The 19,903-nt window shown below is 47.4% G+C and overlaps 7 protein-coding genes across 7 annotated transcripts; 5 read left to right on the forward strand and 2 right to left on the reverse strand.

Annotated features, from left to right (window-relative positions):
- Nucleotides 1-91: 91 nt before the first annotated feature.
- Nucleotides 92-1,094, forward strand: BO95DRAFT_366636 (zinc metalloprotease; the record flags this gene model as incomplete). Its single annotated transcript, XM_025582756.1, has 2 exons — nt 92-376; nt 432-1,094. 2 exons carry the CDS (start codon nt 92-94, stop codon nt 1,092-1,094), a joined length of 948 nt encoding a protein of 315 aa, XP_025440723.1.
- A 172-nt stretch (nt 1,095-1,266) lies between these two features.
- spt16 (chromatin-remodeling protein SPT16) lies at nt 1,267-5,087 on the reverse strand. Its single transcript, XM_025586852.1, has 7 exons — nt 4,644-5,087; nt 4,497-4,581; nt 4,290-4,411; nt 4,075-4,227; nt 2,584-4,015; nt 1,932-2,530; nt 1,267-1,882 (listed from the first exon to the last, which is right to left on the reverse strand). Exons 1-7 carry the CDS (start codon nt 4,821-4,823, stop codon nt 1,391-1,393), a joined length of 3,063 nt encoding a protein of 1,020 aa, XP_025440724.1. The 5' UTR covers nt 4,824-5,087; the 3' UTR covers nt 1,267-1,390.
- A 146-nt stretch (nt 5,088-5,233) lies between these two features.
- BO95DRAFT_416751 (putative mitochondrial carrier protein) lies at nt 5,234-6,929 on the forward strand (the record flags this gene model as incomplete). The annotated part of the gene is made up of 4 exons (XM_025584395.1): nt 5,234-5,715; nt 5,780-5,786; nt 5,865-6,013; nt 6,070-6,929. The coding sequence occupies exons 1-4, from the start codon at nt 5,516-5,518 to the stop codon at nt 6,926-6,928; spliced, it is 1,215 nt and encodes a 404-aa protein (XP_025440725.1). The 5' UTR covers nt 5,234-5,515.
- Nucleotides 6,930-9,318: 2,389 nt separating this feature from the next.
- Nucleotides 9,319-12,139, forward strand: BO95DRAFT_454350 (putative MFS monosaccharide transporter; the record flags this gene model as incomplete). The annotated part of the gene is made up of 7 exons (XM_025588262.1): nt 9,319-9,347; nt 9,408-9,485; nt 9,544-9,832; nt 9,897-10,090; nt 10,150-10,862; nt 10,920-11,160; nt 12,106-12,139. 7 exons carry the CDS (start codon nt 9,319-9,321, stop codon nt 12,137-12,139), a joined length of 1,578 nt encoding a protein of 525 aa, XP_025440726.1.
- pmt2 (protein O-mannosyl transferase) lies at nt 11,882-15,096 on the forward strand. Its single transcript, XM_025584396.1, has 5 exons — nt 11,882-12,456; nt 12,541-12,668; nt 12,737-13,289; nt 13,339-14,098; nt 14,166-15,096. The coding sequence occupies exons 1-5, from the start codon at nt 12,322-12,324 to the stop codon at nt 14,807-14,809; spliced, it is 2,220 nt and encodes a 739-aa protein (XP_025440727.1). The 5' UTR covers nt 11,882-12,321; the 3' UTR covers nt 14,810-15,096.
- Nucleotides 14,899-16,525, reverse strand: BO95DRAFT_444304 (secretion related GTPase SrgD). The gene is made up of 2 exons (XM_025586853.1): nt 16,027-16,525; nt 14,899-15,966 (listed from the first exon to the last, which is right to left on the reverse strand). The coding sequence occupies exons 1-2, from the start codon at nt 16,093-16,095 to the stop codon at nt 15,178-15,180; spliced, it is 858 nt and encodes a 285-aa protein (XP_025440728.1). The 5' UTR covers nt 16,096-16,525; the 3' UTR covers nt 14,899-15,177.
- A 161-nt stretch (nt 16,526-16,686) lies between these two features.
- BO95DRAFT_444305 (uncharacterized protein) lies at nt 16,687-19,776 on the forward strand. Its single transcript, XM_025586854.1, has 2 exons — nt 16,687-17,143; nt 17,219-19,776. The coding sequence occupies exons 1-2, from the start codon at nt 17,131-17,133 to the stop codon at nt 19,486-19,488; spliced, it is 2,283 nt and encodes a 760-aa protein (XP_025440729.1). The 5' UTR covers nt 16,687-17,130; the 3' UTR covers nt 19,489-19,776.
- The last annotated feature ends 127 nt before the right edge of the window (nt 19,777-19,903 follow it).

The raw sequence follows: 19,903 nt of genomic DNA on the forward strand, positions 1-19,903 counted from the left end.
TTCCACGTAGCTGTTGGTAACAGCTTGCTGTTCTTTTATTTCACTCGGGTATTCCTTCAAAGGAAACTATTATCTTACTCAAGAAACCAGTATGGCTCGGAATTTCATATGCCCTTTGTTGGTGCTCATCATGATGGGTATACAGGTCTTGTGCGGCGCGTCGTCTTTAGACCGCGGCTTCTGTGCCACGCCTGCGCCCAGCGAACGACTGAAAGCAGAATTTAGGAGGCTGAGTATGTCAATACCACGAACCAACTCGAGCTTTGTATATGAGCCCCGAGAGGCCGAAAGCACGATTGAAATAGAAACATGGTTTCATATCGTGAGCAGCCAGGCTGCAGCCAACTCGGTTTCGGACCAGATGATAGCCTCCCAGGTTTGTTTTGTCCTATCACCTAGGTCCCTGTCCCTACAAATTAACTCGAGTGTAGTTGATCTATCTACAAAAGGCATATGAGAATGCCACCATATCTTATCGCCTCAAAGGCATTACTCGTCATGTGAACGATACATGGGCCCACAACCAGGATGAAATTGCCATGAAGAGTGCTTTGCGCCGTGGGAGTTACAGCACTCTTAATGTTTATTTCCAGACAGATCTTCAGATTTCATCTGATGGAGGTGCTCGAGCATTGCGCGATGTCTCTGCGCGACAGATGGGAACTCTATCGTCCAGCGTACTCGGCTTTTGCACTCTGCCTGACCCAAGCATGAATGCCAGTAGCCCACGTTCCACCTATATAAAGGACGGCTGTAACGTCCTGGCCAGGACTATGCCTGGAGGTTCCTTAGCGCATTACAACCGAGGAGGAACGGCCGTCCACGAGATTGGGCACTGGAACGGACTTCTCCATACATTCGAAGGAGACACTTGCTCATCCAATAACGAAGGCGACTATATAGACGACACCCCACAACAATCTGAACCGACTAATGGTTGTCCGGCTCAGAAAGACTCATGTCCAGACCTCCCTGGTCTGGATGCAATCCACAATTTTATGGACTATTCATCTGATGATTGCTACGAGAACTTTACACCTGATCAAATTGAGAGAATGAGGAATATGTGGTTTTCCATGAGGGCAGGGAAGTGAAGGAGTAGAGACACGTCGAGGTTTACTGCATATAGTCTGTACACAGCACCTCAGGGCTACTCCTATACACGTATCATTTTAGAAACGTCAGCTGTTATATTACTTGGTCGCAGTTGCGCGTGTCAAGCGGACCCTAAGAGTTTGCGGTAAATGTCATACCGATCAATGGGTGCGGGAAATCCATATGTGACTGCATTAAGATGGTAGCACATCAGGTTGTGATCACAGTAGTGATAGTAGTAGAAGCAGTGGCAGGAGTGGTAGTCGTCATGCCAAAGCCAAACATTTCATCTCAACTATCGCTTTCGTTTCTTGCCCCGCTCCTCATCGTCCAAACCACCTTCCCTGTCCTTCTTCTTCGCCTTCAATTCGAGCTCGTCCCAATCCTCACCGCTCTCTTCATCCGCACTGAAGTCATCACTTGCTTCAGCACTAGCATCATCATCAAATTCGCTATCATCTTCCGAGCTCTCGTCCGCAGCCGCAAGCTCGGATTCGGAGAGCTCAAACGCGGACTCCTCTTCTTCGTCCGATCCGCCCTCAGAGTCGGATTCTGCTGCCAAGAACGACCAACCTCCATCCACAAAGAATCCGTAGGGATCACTCACTACTGTCTTCATGATAGTGGTCCAGTTTAGATTCAGGGGGCCTTCTGTGAAAGCGAGGTCGACAGAATCCAACCAATCTTTCACACCCTCCAACGACTCAACGGGAATGGTGTTGATGTGCACGGGCGCCCGGTGGAAGTCCTTGAAAACAAAGACAAGGTCAAAGTTTTTGAGTCCAAACTGTAAAAACATTAGAGTCGACAAGACCAGTGAAGAGATTATAACTTACCTGTACTCTTTCTAGGTGAGCAATTTCAACTTCGTTAAGAGTGATCACCAAGAACGGGGGCTCAGTCAGTTGGACGAGAGCGTCTGTAGTAGGCTGAATTAAGACATTTGACCGGTTGGGAACACCAGTAAAGCCAATTTCTCTGAATGGGATGTCAACGTCGACTCCTTCGTCTTTGCCAGCATCCGCGATCTTTTCAGCAAACGCCTTGAACTCGCGGTCCAACGCTGCTCTTCGTCGCCGTTCTTCTTGTTCAGCCTCAAACTCCTCTTCGTCCCCATAACGGTGTTTACGTCTGCGGTTCCCAGTCTCATCGAACTGCATCTCAGTAGCTTCCCTGTAGAATTGAACATCCCTAGTCTTCCTTTTTCCTATCAGTATAGGTGTCTTCAGATGGACGTGTATCAAGACGATCAACTCATGAGCGCATGGTTGGAAAAAAAGATGCTTCACATTGCTGAAAAGCACATCGACGTGTTCATTGCGGAAGGGCGACATATAGCGAAGGCCGTTCTGATGTATCTCAACCTCACCAGGGACTCGCTTCCCGTCCAAAGGTGGCCGCAGATAAACGTCAGGTAATTTGACAGGACGACGGTCTAAAATGGTTATCCTGAATCCTCGCGTAGGCAATGATCTCTGAGTCACTTACTCCTGATTTCAATCAATTTGTCCTGCTCGACCACATCTTCCATTTCCTTCTTTTCTTGCTCACGTCGCAGTGCATTTTTCCGAAGCTCTGTGATATCTTGAGCCACCTGGGCGAGTCGATTATTATCTTTAGACCTAAGAGTCAAGTTCCGTAGAAAATGTGCCGAGAGATCCTCGAAGGGCTGATCATCTTTCCTGCCAACACCTTGGCCTGGTGATAGAAAGTTGATTCTCAGGTAGGCATATTCCCCCTCGTCACTCTTGCTGGCATTCTTGATGGTATTGATATGAAATGGGACAGGTCGGCCCATGATAGGGACGATGACCGTGGAAGCCTTGTGGTCGACATAGATAGTGAGGTCTTTCACTTTTGTGGGCAATTGATTATCCCTTTTGTAAGACTCGAATCTCTTAAACTTTTTGTGTGTGACCCCATTTTCATCCCCTGTAGTACCTGCGAACCTGTCCATCCCCTCTTTTGTTTTCTTGGTGGCCAGTTCCTTTTGATGCTCACGACGACGCGCCTCTGCGCCTTCATTGATTTGGGTTGGCCTCTCGGCACGCAACTTCGTTCGAGTGACATTCCTGCTGGCAATGGCGCTTGACTTGACCTCCTTCTTCTCCTTAACGGGCTTTTCAGATTCTTCTTCATCCCCAAAATAGAAGGAAACTGAGTCCATGTCCACACCAGCGTCTTTCGTAAAAACAAGTGGCCCATTTTCGCCGACACGGACTGTATCAGTGATGACCATTGAATAAACGGAGCTACCCCTATCTTTTGCACTGGAATCCTCAACATCAGTAAGCCCAACAGTGACTGAAAATGTCATGCCACTCTTCAATATCTTGTCATTCTTCCCATTTAGCAGCATGTTAGAATCGCGGAGCTCAATTCCTACAGCTGCGCCAACCGATTTAACGAAGTGCGTCTCAAGCTCTGGCTTTTTAGCCCGAACCAAACTGATCGCTTTGTGATACAAGTCCTTAGCCACTGCACCCTCACGAACGTCTTTGACGACCGCATCGCGAACATTCAGAAGGAAAGCATAGTTTGCCTCCTGAGACTTGCTTGGATCAACAAGGTATGTACGCGCGATGAGCGAACTGTAAGTCCTGTAGCGAATTCCAAATCCTGCGACAATGATCCCTGGTTGAAGATTGTTATTGTCGGAAGAAGCTGTGAGCCGAAGGTCATATTTTCCTCCACTTTGTACAATGGGACCGTAAGCCCAGTCAATTTGCTGGGGATCGAATTCACTTGGGAGTTTCGCTAATTTGTTGAAAAATTTAGCGTCGTCAATCTTCGCGTCAATCTTCATGGCGAGAGCCTTGTGGGTCATTTGCTTCTCTTCATCGAGGAGACGAGACATTTCGTCCACAAAGTAATCGGCCATCAAGCCACTACAGGCTCTTGACGCATTTCGGATGGATACCTTCAGAACAGTTAACGATTGCAATTCTAGCTGACACGACGCAGCTTGGAGGAACTGACTAGTTCATCTGTATCCTTGACTGCAAGTGCAGCTGACAGGGCGCCAGATATGTCGACTTCCTCCAATTCTCCACCACCGGCTGCGTAAGCCCTCCTCCAATCCTCGGAAAAGGGGCCAGAAGCTGTATCCTTTGGCAAGATACCAACTTTTTTCTGAAGCAGCACGTTGTACCTTAGCATGTGATGTTCACCTTTATAGCCGTGGCATAACTTACACCAGCTGTCTTGATGACCTCTATGCACTTCTCAAATGATTTTGTTTTCTCTTCTGGATTCTTCGAGGTCACCAAAATCTCTACTGGGACTTTGCCCCCTCTCAATGGCTCAAGATGTTTGGCTGTAAGTTAATGTTGCTCAGTAAAAGGTATATCGAAGTACCGGGCACAGGAACGTTTGATGAATCAAAAGACCGAAGGATTTACCTTTCTTAGCTGTTGTAACGACATATACCACCTCAGTAGTGAATACCAGGAGAGTAGCAGGGAATTCATAGCCAAGTAGCCAGAACTAGTCATTTGTCCATTAGTGTGTTGCCTGCCAGCCTATTTATCACCTCAGCAACAACTCACATGCATCGCGTTGTTTTTTTGAAAACTGTTAGCCTCGTCTGTCTTCCCCATGAGAATAACGATAGATGAAACGCCGCCAAAAGTGGCATTGTTGGAGCGCCTATCTGCTTTCCATGCTGAGTAGAAGCTCGTGAGTCGGTTGAAGAATGTATTCTTATCAATCACAATCTCTTCTGCCATGGTGTAGGGTTTCCAGTGGCGCGGGCTAAACGCTTAGAGGTTCGCCGTACGTAGCAGCACGCAGTCCTTTAACAAGAACTCCCGGACAAAACTAGAACGAACGTTCAGAGGTGGAACTGGAAAGGGAATGGTCGAAGTGATAGGCTGTAGGAGGAGAAGCTACAGACTACACTGGGGACGATATCTGAAGCTGCCGGTGTTGCAGAAAAATTAATTGGAAGAGAAGCGTGTTAGACCGCAACTGAGCATTTAATTAACAGTCGCGGAGGAAGCCAGGCGCAATCTTAACGCGAGACGAAGCGCGTTCTCAGAAGGCTAAGTAAGATATTAGTAAGACATGTTTGAGCTGTTTGATTTCCGTTTTGTGAACCGTCTGTTATAAGTATACTTTTGAGTATTTGAGGAGTACAGTGCATCATTTGTGTTGACCTCAGCCTGGCCGATATCCCCATCGGCTTCTTCAAGACTCTTCGTCAGGTTTCTCTTCATTCTTCATCTGAGATACTACCTGATCGCACAACGTTGTAATATTTCTCACCAACCTGTCACACTCCTACTCATACACAATGCACATATAACTGAGTCGTTCATGAAATCGAGTATTAATTTGCCATGCTTTCGTCTTAGCCGCAAGTGCTCTTTTGCCAAAATCCGAAGCCTGGCCTTGCGAGATCTTCTTCTGAGTTTTCAAAATGACAGATGATCTATCATCTGGTCATACAGATCAAGCGAGCATCGACGACCTGATTCAGTCGGACTCAACCTCTCGAAGGAAATCTCGACACAATGCTGCAACTGGTGCCTCTGCTGCTGGTACTCGTGCTCTGAGTGCGCAAATTGTTGCCTTTTATTTCAGGGCACCTATAAAGGCCTTTTTCCGTACCCGAGTTGAGTATGAATTCAAGCTGCCCACTCAAATCATTTCTGTTGGATATTGACAAGCCTTGCATTTGCAGCTATATGGTGTGTAGCCTGGCCTTCCTCGTCCCTATCATCTCAGTTCTTCGCTGAATTTTCTGGTTCTACTCTAAATCTGCAAAGGCATTTGCCAGGGCTGTTAACCCTCACTCAGCGAAGTCTGGCTGGTCCTTGCATACGACCACACCCGGGCTCTTGATGCACGCCGTTCGTACGTATGGTTGGCGCTTCATTCCCAATCAAGTTATGCCCCCTTTGTTAGCGAATGCCGCGTGAGCTCTCCCAATCATTGTACCGCATATATGTGCATATCCTCTAACTACCGCAGAGTTGGTGCCATACTTTACACATCATATCTTCAAGTTCTTGGGAGTCTTAACGAACCTGTGTCGCAAGGCATCAAACGTATATACCCCCCTCCTCCGCCTTCAAATACATTCGCAGCCGGATTCCTAGCCGGAACTATTCAGTCTATAGTAGCCGCCCCCCTTGATGCTCTCCAAGTCCGTCTAAGAACAAGTGATCTTCTTGAGGGGCAGTACCGGAGTATGTGGCATTATGGCCGTCAAAAGCTTACTCAGATTGGAGCTCGGGGTATTTTCGCAGGTTGGGGCCTTTCCTTCCTGCGTGATTCCCTTGGCTATGCGTTTTTCTTCTCATCGTTCGAATTTATAAAATCTCAGGCGTACTACTCATTTATCACGTGGTACTATGGGTCGTTGCATACTCTTAATGCGCAGAGAGTGCACACTGTCCAGTCCGGAAATCGCAGCGTCCCCCTCATTAGACCCCATTATGCATTGGAGCCATGTTTTCTCATGGCCGCGGGTGTGATAGCTTCAGTGGCTCAACAAGCCATACAACGACCGCTGTCGGTCATTCAAAGCATCCATGTCACTCGCTTGGAATATCTTGACCATCAAGCCAGTCTCTATCCTTCGAGGCGACAAATGCTACGTCTTTACTACAATGCATACCAGGAAACATTGAAAAGATGCAAGCGAAAGGCGACTAGGGTCGGGGGCTGGAGGAAGTGGCTCTTTCGTGGATTTGCCAGAGACGCTATACGTCAAGTGCCAAGCACAAGTGCTGGGCTTGTGATTTTTGAGTTGGTCCGTCGTAAATATGCGTATATGTCGGATAATGTATATATTGAGAGGGATGGATATAGTATCCTACTGCCGTGAGAAACTATAGCTTTCGACTTTTCTAGGTATAATATACATAATTTCTTCTTCGTGGCATGAAAAGGATCGCCATTCTGACCGATGTTCTCATTGTCTTGGTCGAAGTGAGATCTCCGGCTTACCGTCCTCATTCCTATTCTGGAGTATCTTCTCCCACGTGGCACGGCGGCCTGCTCGGCTGCGCATAAGTTTATACTATTCATATACGTGCTATGTTGGAAATTGCTAGCTACTGCAAGATACTACTAAGTAAGGTACGTCCCTGTCGGGAAGGGGTAGGTGGTGGAAATGGCCCCTTGGGGGTTTCTTGGCTGGTCTGGAATTATCTGTATATAAAATGACTATGTGACTATTGAGATAAACTTCTGGTACTTAACTATATAACTATTATAAGTACAGTTTGAGAATAATACTCGGTGTACAATAGTCCGTAATGTATTGACTGTTTAGTAGAAACTTGAATTTTATACATCTCTTTATATATAAGATAATGCTTAAGTAGCTAATAAGACTATATAGGAATAGCTTCAAATATACTGTTTTTAGATCTTACATGACATAGATATTACTTATTGGATTTAGAATTAAAGTATTGTACTCGGTAGATTACTTGTTATTGTCACTACCGATGACCCTGTGACTTTCTGCCACCCAGCCTCGGCAGTGTTCTGCCATACCATCCTGCGCAGATATGTCAGTAGCTGGGCACTCAATCATAAATAAAATCAGAAGTAGTTTATAAATCCATGAAATAATAGATCAACTACCAACATAAACACCGAGCTATTTTCTTACTGTAGAGTAATTAAAAAAGTAAGTCTTCCTTGACTAGAGCCCTTTTCCACAGTATACAACTAGAATCACCTAGAATTGTAGGTTCCCACCAAGCTACATAATAGATGAATCTAGGAATAAAAAACTGGTATTCAAATCGTATTTCCGATATTTAGTGAACCGAAGTAGAATTGATTCGGAATTTCTATTATAATTAAAGGTATAATCATTTGCAGGATAGAGATGACCAACGTTGATTAAAGGGGGGGGGGTGTTGCATCGATGAGTATCTACGTATTGCGCTGTCGGTGGAAACTAACTTGGGACAAAAATATGCATATTATAGGTAATTACTGAGTACTCTGGGCAAACGAGCGGGTAGACTAGTTACCGCACTTCTAACGGGTAGACATCGGCCTAGACTAGCCGCGTTTACCGACTTGTCCATTCACGCTGGGGTCCACTCATCCAGGTCTGGCGACTGGCTTGCAGGGTTCCCTCCACCTTTCAAAGACAATAGGTACAGTACGTACACATACTGTACACATAACAGCCGTTGAATTTCTACCAAAGTAGCCTTGGGATTTCTATGGTATACTGATAATCGATGTGCTCAGTGAGGCTAGTATGCTCCTTATTAACAAAATCTTGTGTTTAATCTACCCCCTCTGATCTCGTGCCATCATTCCGTGCTATCTTACCATTCTCGGCTGTCAGGCTCCGGACTCCGTCATCCTGCGTCGACCAACCAAGTTGGTAACTGTCTCGTGAGTGGCCTTATGACCAGTGTCAATCAGTGCATCACCGCTCTCCGCCCACAGTACTTTTCCATGCACTTGTCTTTTGCTGCACACTTTCGCTCAACTTGAATGTTCCTCGCTCTGGCGTGCCCCTTCAGTCCCGGTGCAGTGCCTCGTTACTCTAACCTCCACCTGCGAACTGACGGTCGTGCCCTACTCCAGGCGTCGCCTTCTAAACCCCTTTTTCCAACAGGCGAACCACGGCTGGTGCACAGCTAGTCTGTGGGCTTCGCCTGATACCGTTCTTTTTTATTCTTGATTGGGGTGGTCAAGGAAACCGGTCAATTATATCATAAAATAGAGAAGAGGACTGAAATCGTTCCGGGGGCAAAGGGCTGTCACGTCCAGCCCATCATCACCGCCAACATTCCTTCTCAAACATCTCGACGGCATACTTCTTCGAGCATACCCTTGCGGCACCTACGTTCTCAAACGCGATTTTCAAGTGCTGCGTCAGGCGACGTAGGGCAGTCGGCGGCTGAGGGGGAAAGTCGACGGCGTTCTTCGCTATCATCGGCTAACTCAGAGTTTGTCTGGACTGACAGTGGAGATTTGGCCGAACAGCCGGCTGATGCAGAGCATCCACTACAGACTAACCTTTCAAACCGACCAGAACTAGATACATCGTACCCAATTGGCTCCCAGGTTCGACCCAAACAGCCAAAGCGTATCCGCATACTACACCAGCCATACATTGGCAGTTTCGCAACCGAGAAGACATCGATTGAGATACCTCAGCCACTGCCCAGGCGGATTTCACGTGCAGAACGCATCTTAGCAACGATAATGTCCCCAAACAATCGACAAAATGCCCAGATGCATGGCTTGGTTGGCAAACCATTGCTGTAAGGCCAACCCAGATTGAGTGACAAACTATTCCTATGCGCTGAGCTGACGTCATGTAGGTATTTCACGAGTGTTTTTGTATCTTTAGGCGTCTTTCTCTTCGGCTATGACCAAGGAGTGATGTCTGGCATCATAACGTATGTGTTTCATGCTCAGCAATGCCAAATTCAGATGACGATAGCTGATGAATCTTAGGGGTTGGTATTTCAAGGATTACTTCAATCAACCATCACGAGCTGCGATTGGCACTGTTGTTGCGATTCTAGAAGTTGGAGCATTCGTTTCATCCCTACTTGTTGGGCGAGTTGGCGACCTGATCGGGCGTCGCAAAACGATACTTTATGGTTCAATCGTCTTCTTCGTTGGTGGCGCATTCCAGGCATTTGCGACTGGTCTGCCTATGATGATGGTCGGCCGTATCATTGCAGGGTTAGGGGTTGGAGCACTCTCTACCATCGTGCCCGTTTATCAGTCGGAGATCTCGGTAAATATTACCACTGGCCCAACCCAAGCGATTGCACGGTTTATATTGACACTCTCTCAAATAGCCCCCCCATAACCGTGGAAAGCTAGCATGCATTGAATTCACGGGGAATATTTCCGGCTACGCTGCAAGTGTCTGGGTTGACTATTTCTGCAGCTTCATAGATAGTAATTACTCCTGGCGTCTCCCTCTGCTCTGTCAATGCATCATGGGTGCTTTGCTTGGTGTGGGTAGTCTGATCATCTGCGAATCTCCCAGGTAAGTGTTTTATAATCAGTCACATGTGTTCACTGGGTACATATCTTACAGCAGATCAGGTGGCTACTAGATAACGATTTCGACGAGGAAGGTATGGTCGTTATAGCGAACTTATATGGCAAGGGTGATTTGCACAACGACAAAGCCAGACAAGAATACAGAGAGATCAAGATGAATGTTCTTCTTCAACGGCAAGAGGGCGAGAGATCCTACAGCGACATGTTCAAACGTTACTATAGACGGGTATTGATTGCAATGTCAGCACAGGCATTGGCTCAGCTGAACGGAATCAACGTCATCTCTTACTACGCCCCACTCGTTTTTGAATCTGCAGGGTGGGCTGGCCGTGATGCTATTCTAATGACCGGCATAAACGCCATATCCTATCTTGCTTCTACGGTTCCTCCGTGGTATCTTGTCGACCGGTGGGGAAGACGGCCAATTCTTCTCTCAGGGGCAGTGGCTATGATTGTGTCCTTGTCTTTGATCTCGTATTTCATCTATATAGATGTTGCGGCAACACCAACGCTCACGGTCATCTTTGTCATGATATACAATGCTGCCTTTGGCGCATCTTGGGGACCTATACCGTGGCTCTACCCCCCCGAAATTTTGCCCTTAAGCATCCGTGCAAAGGGCGCGAGTCTTAGCACTGCGGCAAATTGGGCCTTCAATTGGCTGGTTGGGGAAATCACACCCGTCCTCCAAGCCGCAATCAAGTGGCGTCTCTACCTGGTCCATGCTTTCTTCTGTGCATGCAGCTTTGTGTTAGGTCAGTACCCTTGTAATCTCTCGCACAGTCACGGCCTACCTGACAATTATCATTTAGTGTATTTCCTATATCCGGAGACAAGTGGTGTCCGGTTGGAGGATATGGATACTTTGTTCGGCGATGCAACGACCTCTATGCCGACTCCAGCAACCCAGGCGGAACGTGGCTCCTTGATGAGTGCCGGCTCACCTGTGCCTTCGCTCGACATTAGGCGACAATATGGTCCTCTGGGAGCGGATAATGCGATTCCTGGATTGGACATTGATCCGCCCAATATGAGCCCTAGTGCCCATAATAAGTCTGTTAGGCCCGTAAATCCAGAGGGTCATGCTAGTCGATCGGAGGGATTCGGCGGTTGGATCTCCAATATGATAACCCGTCATAAGGGGTCTAGGTCTTCGGCACAAAACAACCAATATAGCCGCCTTGGGCAGGAGGAGAATGACTAGGGCAGTCGGTCATTGTATTGCTAACGTGCCCTTAAATTGCAGGAAACTGCGGTGCTGCCCTTTTCTGCCTCGATCGTGTTTTCACCTTTGGGCGCGCAATATTGACCTAGTTTGTTATTCAAGCAACCTGCGCTGGGAATGTTTTGCCTCTTTCCGTTTTTAGATGTCGTTGTTTTGTGTTTGTGTTCGTTCCGATGCCCTCATACTGAATTTTTTTGGGATAGAAGCGCGGACCAGAATTATCGCGTTGTGTTTTAAATACAAGCTAGCAGCATGACGATGTAATGTGCTCGTGAGATATAACCCATCTTTATACTTATATGTAGTACTTGGCGGAACCTTATGTTTCTCTAGAAGCAGCTGCCATATATATGAAAACTCATTTGTAAAGTATGCGAATCGGGGCAAACTCAATGCGCCATAGAATCGCATCTTCAGTGTCAACAACTAATGAGGGAATGTGCTTATCATGGATCCGGGTTGTCTGGGTCTGCTGTCCTCAATAGCCCCCAAGTGGGGCGGAAACCATTCAAACATGCGCCCGGGCTTTCCATGTTAACTCCAGGCCAACTCTCACTTTCACCTGAATGTGCTGCGCCTTTTCCATACCTGTCTTTGCCCCTCGCCATTTCCTTCAATCTTCTCTTGGTCCTGCAGTTCACTTCTGTCAAGAACTCTAATCTTTTTATTTTTCGTGTTATCTTCCTACTTACCTTGTCGAATTATTCTGAAAACAACTCATCCCACTGCCACTGCAAATCCTTCATCTAAACCCCTTACATTCATTCAAACAGTCATCTTCCGCAGTCTTTCTCTACTGACATATGAAGCTTCTCGCGGGAGTTCAAGAGATGACCCCTTTCATCTGAAATCAAGTCTCAATTTCCGCTAGGTTCACTGTGCCAGATTGTGCCAGTTCAAGACTGTACTATCCAGTCCCTTTCACTTTCAGCTACAAAAGCTACAACAGACGTCTTTCTTACTCTTTCTCTTCCCTTTCTCTCTGAGCTATGGCCGAAACAACCGGCTCAAGCACTGGTGCGAATCTCGCACCTGATTTAAGGCGCAGGACGATTGCACGTGGGGGGAAGCCGAATGTTATATCAGATCAAAATCACAATGCTGCGATGGAAGTGAAATACAAGGTGAGCATCATCTACTGTCTGCCAAATATACACTGTCAACAGGTGGTATTGAAATGCAGCTCACATACGTTCTATGAGGTGTAGCCTCGACTGGATTCTGACATAGCCTACTGGGAGCCTATCATCGCACCGTTGCTGCTCACAGTAATGTCTATTTTCACTCGCATGTATCGCATTGGACGTTCGAATATTGTCACGTGGGATGAAGCGCAGTAAGAATGACACTGTTCTGGAAAAGTATGTACACCACTGGGCTAATCCATTGCTCATTGCTATCTAGTTTTGGCAAATTTGGGTCTCATTATCTGAAGCGCGAATTCTACTTCGATGTCCACCCCCCGTTAGGCAAGATGCTGGTCGGACTATCCGGGTATCTCGCTGGCTACAACGGCTCCTTCGAGTTTAAGTCCGGAGAACAATACCCTCAGGATGTCAATTACACCTTCATGCGTGTATTCAATGCTGCCTTTGGTGCAGCTTGCGTCCCTTTGGCATATTTTACCGCTCGCGAGCTCGGTTTTCGCCGAGCCACTGTGTGGCTTATCAGCTTGATGGTACTATTTGAGAACTCGTATGCGACAATCTCGAGGTTCATTCTACTCGATTCTATGCTACTATGTTTCACTTTCACAACCACTCTATGCTGGGCGAAGTTCCATCGATTGCAGGCGAATAGTTTTTCCCTCGAATGGTTCACATGGCTTTTCCTCACCGGCGTTAGCATTGGCTGTGTCTGCAGCGTCAAATGGGTTGGATTTTTTTGCACAGCGATCGTCGGGCTGTACACAGTTGAAGACCTATGGAACAAATTCGGCGACGTGAAGATGCGAAGGGTACGTTATGGTATATTTAATGACCAAGACCGTTGCTAAAAAATGACAGGCTGTGTTAGCGAACCACTTGCTGGCTCGCATTGCAGGCTTGATACTTCTGCCATGTATCGTCTACATTCTTTCTTTCTACGCCCATTTTTGGATATTGGAAAATAGTGGCCCTGGTGACGCCCAAATGAGTTCACTCTTCCAGGCAAATCTTAAGGGGACTGAAGTTGGGCAGGACAGTCCTCTTGAAGTTGCTTTTGGCTCGAGGGTTACCCTGAAGAACATGGGCTACGGTGGTGGCCTGTTGCATTCGCATGTTCAAACTTATCCTGAAGGATCTGCTCAACAGCAAGTCACATGTTACCACCATAAAGACGCGAACAATGACTGGTTTATCTACCCCAATCGACAGGATATGGAGTATGATGCTAATGGCCCACTGAGGTTTATCGGCGACGGCGATGTGGTACGCTTAATTCATGGGCAAACAGGCCGAAATCTACACTCGCATGCGATCCCAGCGCCAGTAACTAAAGGCCACTACGAAGTATCCTGCTATGGCAACATTACTATTGGAGACGACAAAGATCATTGGGCAATTGAAGTTGTTGACGATGTCGCTTCCAAGGACAGGAGTAGAGTCCGAACCCTTACCACGGCGTTTCGCCTGAAGCACCCTGTCCTAGGTTGCTACCTGAGGGCTGGAAATGTGAATCTCCCACAGTGGGGTTTCAAGCAGATCGAAACTACCTGTGTCAAGGAAAACAAGCCCAATGATGTGTATACGCACTGGAATGTCGAGTCCCATCACAACGAGAGACGTGAGCACTGTCCCCCTTTTCTGTCATCTGCCCATCGTGGCGTTCGGTTTACTCACTCTTATTTTAGTTCCACCGGGAGATCCTGGTTCTTACAAGTCGCCATTTTGGAAAGACTTCATTCATTTGAATGTCGCCATGATGACATCCAACAACGCCCTGGTCCCTGATCCAGACAAGCAGGACGATCTCGCCTCAAAGTTTTGGCAGTGGCCAATTTTGAACGTTGGTCTCCGCATGTGTTCCTGGGATGATACCACTGTCAAATACTATCTTCTAGGAAACCCTTTCGTATACTGGGGCAGTAGTGCCAGTCTCGCTGCCTTCGGACTTCTAGTTCTCTGGTACCTTGTGCGCTGGCAGCGAGGCTACAATGAGCTCACACAAGCTGAAATTGACCATATACATTACTCAGGATTATATCCGGTTGTGGGGTGGATCCTGCATTACTTACCTTTCGTGGTTATGGCACGGGTGACCTATGTCCATCATTACTATCCGGCTCTGTATTACGCCATACTTACATTTGGGTTCTGTGTCGATTGGTTCACTCGGACGGCCAGTGATAAGTTACGCGTGGTATTATACACAATGCTGTATATTGTGATATTCGGGTTGTTCTTATACTTCCGTGTTGTGGTATTTGGTATTGAGGGCCCAAGCCAGAATTGGAAGCATCTAAACTGGCTGAGTGGGTGGAAAATTGGTAATTGAGGTTCAATCTTCCGATCACACCAAAATGTCGACCTTCTTCCTAGGACCTACTGGCCTGCTCCATTGCTCCATTCTTTGATTTAACATGTCCACTAGGGCGCCTGCTCATTTACTTGAGCAACCGAATCTATGTTGTATTTAACCACAATTCATGGGAGAAGCCTCCTTCCGTCTCAGGTCTCTTGGAGATCCTTGAGAAATCTGTTCTTTTGTTTGTGGATGTAGTTTGCCAGACATGTAGAATACGTGGCTGAGCTACTTTCCCCTGCTTGTTTAGAAATTAGAATAGTTAGGTGTGAGAATGAGCTTTTATTGTGTAAGTCACACGACCCGCCTAGTTGGTTGTCCAGATGGTACCCGTATAGCCATTAGCAACAACCACCAACGACACCATTTCCACTGGTGCGCATTGCATCGTTCAGGCCCAGGGTAACGGTCCTGGGGGCGCCACGATTCGGTCCACCGGTAGCGCCAAAGCCCTTGACGCCGCTGCGGCGATCGTGTAGGTCGTATTTACCGGCTTCAATATTGTGGTAGATCATGTCAGCTACCTCGAGAAACGCACATTCGACGTTATCGCCAGATTTTGCACTAGTTTCAACATAATTTGCAACATTATTCTGGCGGCACCACTCTTCGGCTTCCTGCCTGGTCACCCTTCTCTGATTCGAGGTCGAACCGTCATCTGCCAGATCGCTCTTGTTTCCAACCAAAATAATCACAATCCCGTCTTCGGCGATTTGCCGTAGATCCTGAAGCCACTGTGTACAAGATAAGAAAGTGGAAGGCCTGGTGATGTCGAAGACTAAAAGTGCACCAGAAGCACCGCGGAAGTAAGAACGGGTTATGGATTTGTATGTTTCTTGACCAGCCGTATCCCAGAGAGAGAGTTTCATTCTCTTTTGACACTCGACGACCTTGCGCGGAGGACTGGGCAGTCCAGTGACAGCAGATTGTCCCGAAGCAGCGGCGGATGTCTGGGAAGGAGGTGACGAAACAGACGATGATGTTGGAGATCTTCGAGCATGGGAGTCTAGTCTCAGTTCAAGACTTTTTGATGCGGGCGGGCCAACTGGGACGATGCGCGAACCAAACTCCACGCCGATCGTGACATCGTGGGAGGATGAGAAGCGACCTTCACAGAGTCGAATTGTTAACTAGATAGGGTACTGTCTGTCAGAGCCATCCTAGCTGAGGTCACTGTCCTTGAAACTCACGCTGGATTTCCCAGTTCCAGAGTCGCCAATGCAGACGAGCTTAGCGATGTAGTCCCATGGCTGTGACATGAGTATAGTAGAGCGACGCAGCTCTATGATCAAGTAGAGGAGCTTGTTTCTGAGGTTCTATGATGTCCGGCAGATCAGACTCGTGAGGTCATACTCCAGCCCCAGCTGTTGGGAAGCCCATCCAAGGTTTGGTTCTTTGGGGGCCGTCAGCTAAGATTGCGACGCACACTTAGAAAACTTTCCCTTGCGATCGCGGATCAGAAATCGTAAGATTGCCTAGGATGGATGTGTTCGTTGGCTTGGGTTGGACCTTTGAGGAAAACGCGTTATTTGGACTTGCGTGCTTAGGCACCGTATTGCGGATCAGGACTAGCACTAAAAAGTTAATGCCTATCAATACTACGTACTAGCAATATTGTAGTGGGTTATTACTATGGTGGGGACTGGCTAACTGGAAATCGAGAAGCCCACTCGTACGCTAATTTCAAGCTACAGTTCCGAGGTCAACTGTCGGAAGGTATGTATCTCTGGTGATGGCTTAATTTCAAGCCCGACGGAAAGAAATTTCGTCATATTTGCTAGGTACCAGTCACAAGGTAACTAATTTTGTCTGAGTTGACTTCCCGTTTACTCTTAGTTAATTCAATTAGTTGACTAACTGAGTGAACTAACTAACTAATCAGTTACTCCAGTGCTGAGTCATCTGTTACCATGACCTTGCCCATATGACGCTGGCTGGTTGTAAGCTACATCAGCGGCCAACCCTCTTCCTCACGGTACACCAAGCGGGCTGCCTCTCCTTCCCTTAGTCCTCCTTTGATACTCATACACCTGTAATCAAAATCACGAGGCTCCTGTTTGAGATCTTTTCTTTCTCCTCTACGGAGTCCCTGCTATGTAGTTCTTTCTCAACGAGTCCATTGTGATTTGCGAGTCAAGAACTCAGAGGAGCTCACCGCTACATTCTCGGCATCCTTATCAGGGAGCGTGATATATGACCCAGTACTTGACTCACTTTTCGGCACCAAGCAATAAGAACGATCAGGAAAGCGGCAGAGATAAGAGGTTCAAAGTCGGCCAAAGGTTTTAAACACAATGTTCTCTGAATGTATGATTCCCTGTTAAATGCTAGAAGGTATCCTATGCTACGTTTTGGGGGTACCCATCTTAATAACATGCTCAGACGCCTCTCGATTCCTCGCACAATCGCAGTCCCGGTTGGTAGTTCATTACGACGATGCCCGCCGAAAAGGCCATGAACGCTTGATTCAGCCGCCAGGAAATCCACGATCTCTTTCGTCACGGTCCTTTTTACAGCGAGCGGCCGTTGATCCGTATCAAACAGCCGCCTCGCAATTTTCCAATCTTGCTCTGGGCTCGCGTAATCCGGTTCACCAAGCGCCTTTGTTCTATAGTGCCACAGATGAATTCCGAGAGGAGGACGATGAAACCGAACACGAGCGGGAAATTGCAGATTTCTATGCCTTGCAGAAATCACGACGACATTTTGGCATCAACCATCTGATGGACTCTTCAGAAAATGATGAAGACGGTAGATTCCTTTCCAGCCTAGAAGAATCCGTGCCGCAACAACTCACTCGGACACTCTCCAAGGGCAAGGGTATTTGGAGCTCATGGCGCGAAGGCAGTCTTGACGATAATGCACCAAATCCACAGATCTTCAACAACGGCCTGTCCGCTGAGCCTAGAGAGGAATTACAAACGAACCGGATGAGCTTCCAAAGAGGCGAGAATCTCGTTGATGTTCGCTTGGAGGACACAGTTATATCGGACGCCCATTCCGAGGAAGCTACGCCTCCGGAATTAGGTGATGACACCCCACCCTCGATCCAGCGATTTCGGGAAAAATCTGGGCCTCGAATGAATAGACTTGGAATAGGTTCATCCACCCTGCCACCAGGGCCAGACAACGCCGAGGCGCAGGCGCTCTTCCAAGGTGAGAGCTCACCAGCTTCATACCAAGAGTCGATCGTATCGGTTAGGGTCGGCTCACCTGTCTATGACGCTTTCTGGGGCCAACTATTTTTGATATCCATCGCTTGCCTCTTTGCTACTTCGTTCCTTATTTATCTTCATACTTCTCCACCCTCTGACCTACCTAAATTGGGCGATGCAGTATACTCGACTATCCACAACTCGTTCTTCAGGTTGGCAATTTTTACTCTGGTCTCGATATCTGTATCTCTGCTTTGGCTCGCATTGCTACGGTCATATGTACGGGTCCTAGTCTATGTTATCATATTCGTCGTACCGGCCATTTTGTATTCCTTCTCACTCTATCCTTTCATCTCGAGTTTTCGTGGCGCCTGGCATGGGTCGAGCATCCAAGACAAAGTCATGAGATGGGGGTCAGCTATTCCTTTCGTGATAGCCAGTGCTTGGATCTATAACATCATTCGCAGCCGTCGTGCTATAGGCCGAGCTGTGGGCATACTGGAATTTGCCTGCCGCATCCTTGCCGCAAACATCGAGCTTCTGGTTCTTGGCTTGGGTGTCCTTTTGCTCACTGTCGTGTGGACGTGGGGTTGGATGCTCATGTTCACACGCGTGTTTCTAAAGGGACACACCTCAGTATCTGTGCTTGTTTTCATGGATCCGAGCAGTTGGTGGTTAGGAGCCTATTATGTACTGATCTACCTGTGGTCTCTGGGAGTCATCTCTGGTATTCAACGTACGATCACAGCTGCAACAGTGAGTCAGTGGTATTTTCACAGATTCAGTACTCCCGCTCCAACATCCAGACAGATCATACAAGCCGCCGCGTATCATTGCCTCACAACATCTTTTGGCACAGCTTGCTTGTCTAGCCTTCTGGTCTTGCTAATTCGGCTTCCACTTCTGCTGCTCCCTAACCGGATCTCCTCTGTTTTTAGTCTTTGTGCCTACTCCCTTGTTCCGACTCCATTGGCCGTTATCACAAATCCTCTTGCCCTCACTTATGCTGCAATTCATTCTCAGCCACTTACTGTATCAGCCCGTGGTCTGATGCAGATGACAAATCTGGCGCCATCAGCAGCCATGACACCTTTGCATCCACGGTCATTTACTTGGTCTCGCGAACACTACGCACCCCTTGTCTCATACCGGCTATCTAAACTTATCCTTCATGCTGCTCGCCTTATGATGTCACTCGCTCTTGGTTTCGGAGGCTGGGTTAGTACTGCGCGGAACTTCCGCGTGCCCAGTGAAAATGGCGCGACTCATGGGAGTCTCTATGCCTACATGATAGGGTTGATTGCTGGAGCGATTGGCTGGAGTATCTTGGGAGCCGTCGAGAGTGTCATTGCTGATATTGTCGATGCGTCTGTCATCTGCTGGAGCAGTGAAGTTGGTACCTATGGACGGGAGGCCAGATATTGTCGGGAAGCTGGTTGGCTCTTTGGCCAAGAACCTATTCCCTCGGTCAGCTATACAGTTTCTAGCGAACCATGATCCACTGACCTCATACAATTCTGCGTGCGGGGCACAGGTCATCCAAAACATTTATATGCGATAATCATGTGGTACATATGATACCAACATGTCCTTCCTCGTGGTACCTCGGTCATCTTAGACAATCGCAGATAAGAAGTGATTTCCATAAACTGACTTACCTGGTACTTTGTGTTTGTTTCATATCATATTGTGCAATCTTGTTACAGTCATATAATTCTGCTATCTCCACTTCCCGTGCACTGTCCTGCTTCTTAGTAAATTTTCTCTCTCGGATTTATCGTATAGATTTGCAAATTTCATTGTGCTGTCTTTAGTAATTTATACTAACCATCACGAACCGTACCAATATTAATTTCAAAACATAGGGCTAGGAGTGAACCACAGCTGAAAGCAGTGCAACGAAGAGGACAAG

Source organism: Aspergillus brunneoviolaceus, assembly GCF_003184695.1.
Source record: "Aspergillus brunneoviolaceus CBS 621.78 unplaced genomic scaffold BO95scaffold_46, whole genome shotgun sequence".
Lineage (NCBI taxonomy): Eukaryota > Fungi > Ascomycota > Eurotiomycetes > Eurotiales > Aspergillaceae > Aspergillus > Aspergillus brunneoviolaceus.